The sequence below is a fragment of the Anoplopoma fimbria genome, chromosome 13, assembly GCF_027596085.1.
Source record: "Anoplopoma fimbria isolate UVic2021 breed Golden Eagle Sablefish chromosome 13, Afim_UVic_2022, whole genome shotgun sequence".
NCBI classification, from domain to species: Eukaryota; Metazoa; Chordata; class Actinopteri; order Perciformes; family Anoplopomatidae; genus Anoplopoma; species Anoplopoma fimbria.
This window is the reverse complement of record NC_072461.1, coordinates 10,636,167-10,648,383: the sequence shown is the minus strand read 5'-3', so window position 1 is coordinate 10,648,383 and position 12,217 is coordinate 10,636,167. Positions and strand designations below refer to the sequence as shown.

The window sequence follows — 12,217 nt, the reverse complement described above, 5'->3', positions numbered from 1 at the left end:
CAGGACGACAAAAAAAAAAAAAGTCCACCTTTGCATTATGCATGTGGAACAAAGTGCCTGACTCCTGTCCGGTTATCATATCTTCTTACAGTCCGTGGAAGCAAATGAAGGAGCAGGAGGGTCGTCACTTCTACTCGCCGTGCCCGGAAAGTGTTCGCAACCGTCGCCCACCAATTATTACACTTGAAAACAGGAGTCAAAGTTCGAGGCAACATGTCTGGCAGAACAATCCTGAATTGCAGACATGTTTGGTGGCCTCACGTCATACTGCACCACTAAAACAAGAGTTGTGAATCCAGATGTTTTCAGCTAGTAAATAAATCTGACTCTTTTATAAATGGCAGGCCACTTCTAGAGGCACTGCTGCATGCATTTCCATAGAGCCTATGTGGGTGATTATACCAAAAAAGGACTGTTGACCTTCAGTGTCAGCAGAGATCTCACAGACCTGTACCCAACCCTTCATGCATCCCACCTTGGGAGGCAAGGGTTGGAAAACCAGTCAAGCGGCACGTATTGATTACCCTCCAGAGAATGCGCATTCAACCTTCGAGGCGCAATATGTGAAGCTACTTAGAAACTTTCTCAGTTCTTTGATGGTTTATCTCTCTCACATCTTTGTCCATCCCCTTCCCGCCCACCTTCATCTCTTCAACTCTTTCTCTCCGTTTTCCCACCCATGCAGCCTTTTCTCATCCTGTCATCCCCCCAGGGCCGGTGGTCCCGTCCCTTTGGGAGGTTAAGGGGCACCGTGGGTGAGAGGGCATTTCTTCAGGTTTCGCGGGCACCCGTGCTCGCCTTTTCCCATAGCCCGCGTCAAATGCTGCTGAACCCTGACCCCATCGGGTCCTCACTCTGAAAATCGGTGACGAGCTCAATTCAGCCAGCCAGACCCTATTCAGGACCGGACTTTCCATTTGAGGAGAAAAGAGAATTCCCCCCCCCCATCATCCCAATTGTGGTCAGTGGTCTCCCTTTGTTCGCTGGTCAAGCAGGGTCGGACGACTGGCCGCCACTAGCCAGGACAAGACTTCCGAAAAGCCTATTCAGCATGTAATTTGACCCCCAGGTTCCATTGCTGACTGACAGGGATCAAACACTGGGAATCTCTGGGTTTTTTTTCCTCCATGGAGGTTTTCATCCATTGAAACTTACCCTTTGGACAAAACTCCAAATGACTAATCTTTTTTTTTTTTAAGTTTCCTGCATAGCATTGTCTCACAAATGTGGGACTCCTGGAAAAGTTTCATCCAGAACTCACTTTTCAAAAACTTTACTCCTGATGGTCATTATTGACGTTAAGTAAAAATCAACTGGAAAAGAAGGAGCACATGGGACCGCTTTCATTCTCTACTGTTGTGGTATGGAAATGTTTGTTGGTGCTGTGGCTGGGGCTGCTTTTGCTCTGGCTGGGCCAAGTCATTGGCTATCTACTCGTGATTTCCTGGAAGTAGGTTAAAAACCAGCCAGAAGCAGTTCTGTAACAGAAGGAAATAATAGTGCATAAAAATAAACACATTTCCTGAAGTACATCAAATCTTACTTTTGATGCTGAGCCCGTGGGGGTGGAACCGCAACTATGCATTTACAGAGACACCACTGACGTGTAGATTTAACATATTTCAGTTGGGATGTTGGGAGTGATTGGCAGCCATGATGAGTTAAAGGCAGAGACAGCTGGAAAAAGGTGCTTTGGAATGTGAGTTGTGTGTTTTCAACCAATATGTCTTGGGTTTCATTACGCCCTTTGTTTTTTGATTAGTGTTTTGTCCCCTCTTTCTGCTGTGTTTCCCTCAACATCTTGACACAAAAACACATGCAAATGCACATACAACGGAAAACATGTGACAATATGGTCACGATTACAAAAAGGTGAAGGTATGCAAGGCCGAGAAGGTGAGAAAACCCAGGAACCTTGCATTTCAAGTATGATGGTCCCATGGCATGTGACAGTGTGCATCCCTGTTTGTCCACGTGAGAGAGGGGGAATGTGTATGTAGGTATGTATGTGTGTGTTTGTTTGTGGTTGTGCAGACTCCAACTTGACGCATGGTTTAAATCTTTTGCAGAAGGGGAGCACATTGATTGTAATGCCGCGTGCTGTGTGCTAAAGCAGGGGCCTGCTGCAGCTTTCAAGCCGGTCAACTGTCAGGACTGGAGCGTGAAAGGGGGGCCCAACGAGTGAAAGGGGTGGAGGGTCCCACTAGGGGGGTCCAGGAGGAGGAGGATGAGGAGGGGGGATGGCTTGTAACGGACCTCCTGGGCTTTGAGGGCCCTCTGTGTGGGCCGCTACGGCTTCTACTTCACAAGAAGAAGAAGAAGAGGAGAGGGAGGGCGGGCTCCAGGGGAAGGTGCCGGTGCACTGGCCCCTGCAGCAGGGAGCTTGGGCAGGATGCCAGCTCACCCGTCGAAGTCCCACATACCAGATGTTCCTTGTCAGGGAGCTCTTGGCCTTTAATAAATTGAGTTACTGTAAATCTTTAATAAAGCAAGGCAAACATGGGCAGCGCACCCCACCCCCCCCACACACACACACACACATCCAAGATATTCTGATCTCAAAGACTTTTCCTAGTGTCCCACAGGTCAACCCCTGGTGAAGGGGCCATGTCCCAGCTGCTGAACCTGCCAATTATCTCCCAAACTACACAAGGGGACGGATGTTTTCCTTCCCCTTTACCCCCCTTCCCGTAGTCTTTAACTATAGAAAATGTCATTCATGCATCTGGACTGTAACATCACTAGGTTTCTAACGTTCAGTCCTTGATCTCCTTCAGGGGCCCGACCCAAAACACAAAATATATTTGAAGATGTTATGGCATTAGGTTTAATAATCCTGTTTGGGCAAATATGCCTATCAGGTCTGCTTCTTTTAATGTGACACTATCACAGTACTAGTAAGGATGTTATCAATATACAGCCCATACAATACTAAAACTTATGTTCTAAGCAGTAAACTGTGTTTTGTAACATTAAACAGAACTTTACACTTATAATATAACAATTAAAAACTATTGAGTAGGAAAATATAATTTTGCAAAACAATAATAAGATAATGGAATAACAGTATGATGCTGCTGAAAGTAGATAAACATTATTGAATCATCACCGACCCCTTATCCCCCATATTTATATATATTTCAACCTTTGCTTTGCAAACACACACACTGCATCTGTTGTTGCCACCACCAGACCCGAGGCATGGGTCATTCACCTATGTAACAACAGCCAAGTGTTTGTGCAAGTCATCTGATCTACCGCAAGAAAACTGAAAAGAATAAATGCCTCCGTGCTACTGAAAGGGTCGGGAAGAATGTCCTCTGTGCGGTCTTGCTTAGATTTACAGCGCCTCTGAGGATGGCTCTGATCTGGCAGTGGTCAGTAGGCTTTGAAGAGAGTGAATCACTTTGAACCTGCACTGGGCCGAGCCTGAGGGAGACCCGTGGTCCCACCTGAGTAGAACAGGACAGTAAATCTAAAGGAAGCTCATTTTTTTTGCTCTGTGACATGGGGACTTGCGTCTTAATTTGTTGCCTGCCGAATCCCCTGGTCCAACAGTCCTACAACTGTGGCCTGGTCCCTGTGGCTTTTACGCGCTGGCTAGTCCTGGATCGTTTCCACAGCAAATGAAAATACTAAAGTGAAAGTCCATGTCTTTCTGTCTTTCCTCCACTCCCTCTCTCCATGCTCAGACTTAAGGTTTTTTAGGTCCTTATATTCCTTTTGTTAAGTTGACATGGGTTTTTGTTAACTTATACACACATTCCTTTTCTGGATTTGCTCGTAAGCCCGGCTGCATGGTTCTGCTTTGGCACCCACAAACCGCCGCTATTATGCAACTGTGGCCAATGCCGCAATTGCAAAATTTGAAACAACTGTTTGCGACAACTATGCACCACTCCCCATTGATGAATGGCTCGTTGGTCAGATGCAATTGATTGCTCTTCTGCCGGCCTCCAAAAACACGCCGACCACCGGATAGACGATGCATTTTTATAGACAAGAAGTGCAAGGAAGCAATTAGAAAACAAGAACACATGCTGAAACGGCAACATGCAGTTATTGTTGGTCATCTCGAGCAGCTTTTGACTTAAGGCGCAACCATCGTTTGTGCTTGCTGTAGATTTGTCTACAGAGCCCACTAAAGTGCCGGAAAATGAGGATAAGAGTGCCGGTATGCACATGAATTGTCTTCAGATTGGGCAGGGTTCGTCATGGGGACCATGCTAAATCCTCTATGCTCATGTCTCTGGACTGCTCCACCTGTTACCTGTCCCAACAAAATCTAATTCCTTACTTCATGTTAACTGGAAACAAAGGTGGTAGTGTCATGTGCCCCACCAAACGGGTAATACTTTCACTCAACCGATGATCAGGTCATTATCTACCTTGCGTAAGGCTTGGGGACAGTAATCCCCAAGGACTTTATGCAAAACCTTGGGTCCATTGCATAAAGTGTTAAAGCCTGGTCTAAATAGGCTTTAGGTTTTACTTGCTGGTCGGTGGGATACTCCATTTGACACCTCCTACAGTTTGTGGTGCAATGTTTGTTTTTTCACAGGTTTCCAAGTGTTCCTCTCTTGGGGACCTCTGGGATTTTGCATGTCTTTAAGGCTCTTTAGCTAAGCCGGAAAAGCAAACAAAGGCATATCTATTATATGGTAAGTGGATCTCACATTACCCACCCATTTCAGTGCAGTCGCCAGCGCGGGCCACTTTCCAAGTGACTGATATTTTCACAGGGGCCAACATGTCAAGGGATGGTGTAATTGATTGTCTTGGATATTTGAGTATGCCACTTTCCCTAGTTCCGAGACCCCCTAATGCTTCCTTCTCCAGTTATATGGCTTACCCGTGTGGTGAGGTTTTGACACATGACAGTGAAGCAGGATAGACATGTTGTCATGGTACATATTAGAACAAGGGCATTGGAGCCCATATCTTGTGTTTTATGAGGCACATTTTTTAAAAACTTTTGTACTTTACTAACGATTACCTTTTAAAATATTTAATGCCGAAATACATTAAAAAAAAATGTGTCTGGACGCCTTCTGCTGCCTTTTCCCAATAAGTCATTTTATACACACATCTTCTTAAGCCTTAGAACAAAGGATGTTATTTTTTGTCGAAAACAGGCCCCTGCTGAAGTTTATCCAAATGAAAACCTCCAGGCTAAAATCTTTTGTTCTCCAATGAGTTTATTGAGTAAAGTTCTCTTGCTCCACGGAGGTGTTTTGATAGTTGCCTGAAGGAAAGAAGTGTTTGAAGGATAACTTATCTGTTTGAGTTAGTCTTTTTATCAGCTTCTCTTTCTGTTTTGGCTTTTTCTTTTAAACATAGCCGAAAGGCAAAATCTTCTCAAGTAAACGTTTCCTGTTCTTCACTTTATGATCTTATTACTTAAACAGGAAGAGATTATTAGTATTATTTGATATTATTGAATTTAGTTTCAATTTTTTTCTCAGACTTTTGGATCCTGAGGCAACTGCGAGAGCCAGACTCAACAAAAAAATGTTGCCCAAGATGAGAAATTGAGAGTTGACAGCGCAGGTCATTTAACTTTCTTTTACGATACAGATCTGCTCTAGGAGTGTGTCCAACAAACCTGCATCTGTTACATCTTGGTTTGGTGTCAACCTATGCAAGATGCTAGAACTGACTTTAGATTTCCCAAATAAGAGTACATAGCACAGGACCATTGAACCACAGCAAGTCCTTTTATCAGAGAGATCCTTAACATGGCATGGAAACCGAGTGCAATCTGTTGCCTTGGACCTCTGCCATCACACCCTCGAGAAAGGCACTTAATATGAATTACTCGCCATAAACGCAAAGTCAGAAATGACTAAAGGAGATATACAGGGTACAGATAAAATACTGAGAATGCTCAATGGAAAGTAAATCATTGTTGCAAACACAACAGAGGGGGGCCAGTTATTGGTATTTGTCAGCAGACTGTGTACCGTTAGTGTCTGTGACATTGTTTGCACAAAGTCAGTTCTCTTAAAAATGTAAATGTGTATATATATATATATATATATATATATATTTTTTATTTTTATTTTTTACAGATACAGGTTCTATGATAAGATATATAATATGGTTGCTAGATGGTTTGTTTTTCAGAATCTTAAGCTTTACTGTGTTAATCTAATAGCTGGTCTGCTGGGCACCTGCCTAAAGCTGTGAATGCGAGAATGAGGTTGTTTGAGTGTTGCTCTATCTATGCAACGTATCTTCATACAGCGGTTCTTATGATTTCTTACAAAAAAGTTAGTTCTCATTTCTTGTGTGTTTTCCCACGAAATTCAGCAGCACGTGTCAATACCCGCTCGTTACATGTATACAGTCTTTTCAAAGTAAACGTCCCCCTTCACAGGAAACAACTTAGTAAGGTTTAGGCAACAAAACGACTTTGTTAGGTTTAGAAAAAGATTGTGAAATACCTATTTAGGTATAAGGAACAAAACTACTTAGTTAGGTTAAGGAATAGTTCATAAAATTCTTAGTAAGGTTGAGACAACCAAACTATTAAGTTAGGTTTAGAAAAAGATTGTGAAATAATAAGTAAGGTTGAGGTAACAAAACTTTTTGTTAGGTTTAGGAAAGATTGTGGTTTTGGTTAAAAAAAAACTATGGAAGTTAAGTGATAAATAAATCTATATTAACTTCTGGTTTCACACGGTGGTATGAACAGCGGTCCCCTGTGTGACCCAACCACCTCACCTTCCTCCCTACCGGTGTGGCTTTTTGTTGTCTTTATACTTCCTGGTTCATGATAACGGATTACATACAAATTGATTACGTGGGATATCTACGAATTACAGCGGATTCATTTGTGTAGGTTTAGGTTTATGATTGTGTGAGCTATGAGCATGAATAGAAATAAAGTGTTAGTTCAATTTTAACTTCAGCTTGATTTGCTATTTATTGATTTGCTGATTCAAGACTCATTTTGAAAGAAGAATTTGAGCACGCCACCACCTGCTTTTTAGTTTGAATGCTCTATTTTATTTTTAAACTAAACACCACTGCAGAATACATATTTATATTACATTTTTTAGGCATATAGATTAGTCAGGGGGCTTCTCACTGAGATTCCCCGCAGCTGACATTATGCACCTCCATGACTACAACTTAGCCTCAGGCATCATTCTATTCTCTCTGGTCCAGTCAGTCAGTCAGCCAGTCTTTTATTTTATTATTTTTGCCTCTGCCTCCCTTGGTGTGTTTAGTTGGTCAAATCTCATTTTATCCTGCCAGGATATCCTCTTGACATGACACGGTGCCAACAGTGACCATCACATGTTGTAATCTTGCCGTGGGTCAGGGAGCAGCTGGATGCACGTGCCATGCATGCCCATCCGCTGCCTTAAGGAGCCTGAAGTAGGCTTACCAGGGTAGGAGCTTACGCTTAGCCGACGAGCCGTTCAGCCACTCCCTGCAGACACTGGGTCACAACTTGTCAAACCTGATAATGTGACTTTCAAAACCATCATCATCAATATCTTATCAAATCCTACTTAATTTTTTTTTGAATGTGATAAATGTTGAACACAACCTAAGCCATTATTTGTGAATTTGTCAGATGTCGCTGCAGCCAGACAATGTTTTTAATTACCATCATTTTTATTTTTTATCACTCAATAATAAATTTGCCACCTAATGCACAGTGGTGGCTTTTTCTCAAGGAAGATGTGTTTTGAAAAGTTTGCCAATTTTTAGGCCTTTAAACATGATATAGTATGCTTTGTAGGAAAAATGGACCACTCTACCGCCTTGCAAAAAATTGATATCAATTTTATGTTAATCTGTTATTCTTAATGCTGAATACAACTGTTTGTTATCAATCATGTCATGAGAATTCAATAAAGAATCCAGCCCATTGCCTTTTCCATTCTTAGCTACAGGCTCAGAGGCCACCGTTACAATACAGGCCTGTTGAGAAAGAATACCCTGGTGGCTGACACGGCTGCAGCAGGAATACAGTTGACACAGACACAGGTGATTAAAGATTTTTTGACACCCTCATGCATTCATAAGCCGCTTTCTCTCGTGCACAAGGCAAGGCCCCTGGTCTGTATGACCTAGAAGAAGCTAGACTGGATGACCCAGTGGTCAACTTAGGAGCCATCTGGCAACCCACGTCTTGTGTGGCTTACCCTTCCCAATGCCTCACGCAATTCCTTAAGCAAGCATAAGTGCGCTTAGGAGGACTTAATCTCAGGGAAACTGGTTTGGGCCACACTGTTTGACTGCCAGTGTGGCTGCGCCCGGCTGTAAGGTCGTGGGGTTCCTTCAGCAGTGTAACACTGAGACAGCGTTTTTGGCGACACGTCCCGTCCGCCAGTTGTGGGCTTTAAATCTCTGGATTGAATGTGTCCTTTCAATGACACGTGCCCCCCCCGTACAAAGGTGTTCATACCAACTGCGTATTACACTTCTCGTGTTTTCACGAGTGCACAACTGTAAAGCTGAACTGAAAGCGCAATGAGATCAGTTTTCCCATCATACCATGGATAGAAGGCATTCGTCGCCCCGCGAGATGCCCCTGGGCGTGTTCTGTTGGCCCCCGAGGCAAGGAGGGGAAGTGAGAGAAGCTTGAGCCTGTCTGCACTTGCACGGAGGTCACTGCTGGCCTTTTGACAGTCTGCCAGTGCATGGGCCAGAGTCTTCCAGAAGAGGGCCTTGGCTAAAGGCGGACAAGTGAGCCAGCCAGCCAGTCAGCCAGCCAGGCAGCCAGCCGCATCGTCTGCAGTCTAGGTCTGGGGCTAGGGCCCTGGACTAGGGCGGCTCAAGTTACCCAGACAGATTTGTTAACACTGTTTGGGTCCGCTCAGCTTTCTAGCCAGGCCTCCGAGCCAAACGCGGTTGAGGTGACTTAATCTGTCATTAAACTCACATTACACCCGGACAGAGACTCGGCTCAGGGGCAGAGAGAGCGCTCCCTCTCCCACTCACTGGCATGGCTGGCTGGATTTGAGCAGACACAAAGAATACCCCCCCTCCTCCTCCTCCTCCTCCTCCTCCTCCTCCTCCTCCTCCCTCTCCCTATCCTCTTCATGCCACACACCATGGCACAGCTAGACAGCCCAGCACGGTCTAGACAAAAGCAATTTCACTTGAAGTTGAAAAGTAATTTGACTGTGTGACGGGCACCTGCGTGGATTGGGTGCAGTCTGCAGGGTGCACAGACGTATTTGTCTTCTCGTATTGAAAAAAATAAAAGACCAATTGAGAACACTGAGGTTATCTGCAGTTTTGATTTTTAAGAATTTGATCAGTCATACATCTTTGTTTTTATATTCGCAGAAATGTGTAGAAATACTACTCTGAGCACTAAACATATTATGATTCAAGTCAAAATCGCTCGACAGGTAATGTTTCAACGGCTTCACAGAATTTATATTTCGTGATGATGAAGCCTGTGTGCTTTAACTATGTGAAAACTGGATTACAATAATCAGTACAAGAAACCAACAAAAAAAAAGAGTGTACTTTAAAGTATATGTACAGTCAAGCTCTTCATATTTAAACAATAAGATTGAAATACTTTCTATGATATTTTCTATAACCTCAAGAAGTTATGAATACTTATAATTCCTATACTGCGATGGACAATGCATGGCTATTCCAGCATTTGTGAAAGACGCATCTTTTTAACCTTTACAGACAAACAAAAAACTGAACATGAAACTGACCAAATAAGTAAACATGGTGGAAAAATGTAGTTTTATTGCATCAGCGACATGTTTTTCTCAGGGCTGCTGACGGCACACATTTGTCTTTGTACTTTCCTCACTGGCGATCAGACAAACAGGAGGAGATGGCTGAACTTGGTTCTCGTCGGGCAAACCAAATTGCTTCCATTACTCTAAACTTGGAAACGTCAGAAACCCTAACAAACTGCAGTGTCTCGAGTGGAGGTCTAAGACATCGTTTCCCTCTGTTGAGATTTGTTTTTACGTAGCAGCTGGTTCTAGTTCTCCCCCCCTTCCAAAAAAAAAAAAAAAAAAAAAAACCCTCACCGCACCATCATGAGCAGCCAAAAACCAACATATGAACTTTATAATCAAATGTTACAAAGAGCAGTGCCAAGCCAACAAGCCACATATTTCCCAGAGAAGAGAAAACGTTTATTTCATTTCATGTTATTTTATTATGTCATACTTTTTATTTTATTTATTTGATAACGTTGGTTGCATTCTGGACGCAAAGCCGCGGTTGAGCAGTTTCATGGCCGCATTTTGATATAATTGTAAGTGATTGTGCGACAAAAAAATAACACACATGTGCATGGAAAGCTAATTGAACTGTGGACTGGAATGAATAAAATATCTTCTGCTGCAACAGTGAAACCAGGGCTCTTTTTAACACTGTGTTCAAGATGACATATAATATAATAACGTATAATCCTGGTCCTGAGTCACGAACTGACCAAACACTTGTATAAAAAATCCCAAATCTTTACAATGGAGGTTTCACTCCCCACTTAAGCAAACTATTGGCTACTTTACCCAACATGTTTGTAGGTGTTGTGTTTCCATGAAATAAAAACCTGCTGACTATTCATCTTTTAATTATGCATGGTTTCAGGCTAGTATCAGCAGTTCATTTCAGCAGTTATAAAAAATATAAGAATGAATTTAAATTTGAATGAACAATTGCTAATATTTTGAACATTTTGCTCCATGGTGATATGATTAAACAGAACTCCTGCAATAATTACTTCCCCCTGAATGTTTTTGACCAACCACATTCTCTGTTTTTTCCCGCCGGCAGGTCAAGAAGTACTTTGAGCTGGAGCCGCTGGCCCGGGGGAAGCGCTGGATCCTGGAGGGAAGCTCCACCGACAACCTGGAGGCCGTGAAGGAGAGCTTCGGTCAGTTCATCAGCCTGCTGGAGGACAAAGACACAGAGCCTGCGAGGATATGATGCTAGCAGCTATAAATGCTAAGAGACATTATCGGCCAACGACGAAGAAACATCCCGCCGGTGCCCATGCACACACACGCTCTCATGCACGGACACAAACATGCACACACGAGTAAAGTTACGGCGGATGTCGGCCTCTCTCCTTGAGGAGTGTATTGTGCGTCGTCCTCCCGTCACTGCGCTCTCATTTTTGTTCAGATCCGAAGAGTTTGTGTGTGCAACCTGACAGAAGAGAGCTGCCGTTAAACCCACCCCGATGTAAAGCAGTTTGTCAAGAAAAGTCATTGAACTTTGCCAGAAATGGAAAATCTTGTTTACTACTGTCTGTGCCCTTGTGATTAAACCAATGGCATGTGGGACACATGGCATTCCTTCAGTCATCTGCGGACATTAATGCACACATCACTCACTCTGAGACACACACACACACACACACACACACACTGTCACACACCCAAAGTGGAGCCCAGGTTGTCTGTAGATATGTTTAACATCTCCAGTGATTACTTTACAGGATGTTTGGGTGGGGCTCGGCCGATGTTCCCTCCACTGAGATGTGCTGTATGGCTGTTCAGTGTGCTTCTCCTCCTTTTTCACTCGGTCACAACCGACGTCGTCGTGTGAGCCGAGTCAGAAGCCTAGTGTTATGTACGGTAGCTACATATCGGTGTCTGAATATCTAATCTGAATAGCGTAGTCCGAGTATCTCATGGAGTATTATGTACATGCAAACACGCATACTGCTGCGCACCCTACTGCGGAGCCATACACAAGTACTACTAATCATGTGACTAAGTGCTAGGTTACTTTAAGGAGACCATTTAGAGGAAGCAGAAACAAATCTGAATGCTTTTTATAAATGTGCAATTTAGGATATATTTTATAGCTCTGTATGTTAACCACGTAGAGCTACGTTCAGATTTTTTATATCTCATACCACACTTATGAATTCTTTCAAATCAAAGACCAAAAGACAAAACAACCACGATGATTGACCCGGGGCTGGAAGTAGCCGCAACATAGAGAAATGTGATAGTTTCTTTTCAGTGTTCAGCAAAATGTCATGTTTATCTTTCTACAATTTTACCGTATTTTCTGTTTTTTTTGTTTTGTCCCTTTTTGAATTTGACATAATCCCTCTCAACACTGGCGAGCGACCTCGGTCTCCCATCGGGGTGGAATACAAACTCTATCAATCAGCCACAGCAACAGCTGCATCTGACAAGTCCCTGTCCGACACCCTAATGCCTTCCAACTGTCTGCTCGGACCCCTCCCTGTCTG

At 43.4% G+C, this 12,217-nt stretch overlaps 1 protein-coding gene across 1 annotated transcript in view; it reads left to right on the top strand.

Annotated features, from left to right (window-relative positions):
• Positions 1-11,373, top strand: part of arl15a (ADP-ribosylation factor-like 15a) — a 105,939-nt gene extending 94,566 nt beyond the window's left edge. The window contains exon 5 of the mRNA XM_054610862.1: positions 10,783-11,373. Coding sequence (XP_054466837.1) covers positions 10,783-10,935 — 153 coding nt within the window. The 3' untranslated portion in view covers positions 10,936-11,373. The remainder of the gene's footprint in view (positions 1-10,782) is intronic.
• Positions 11,374-12,217: the final 844 nt, after the last annotated feature.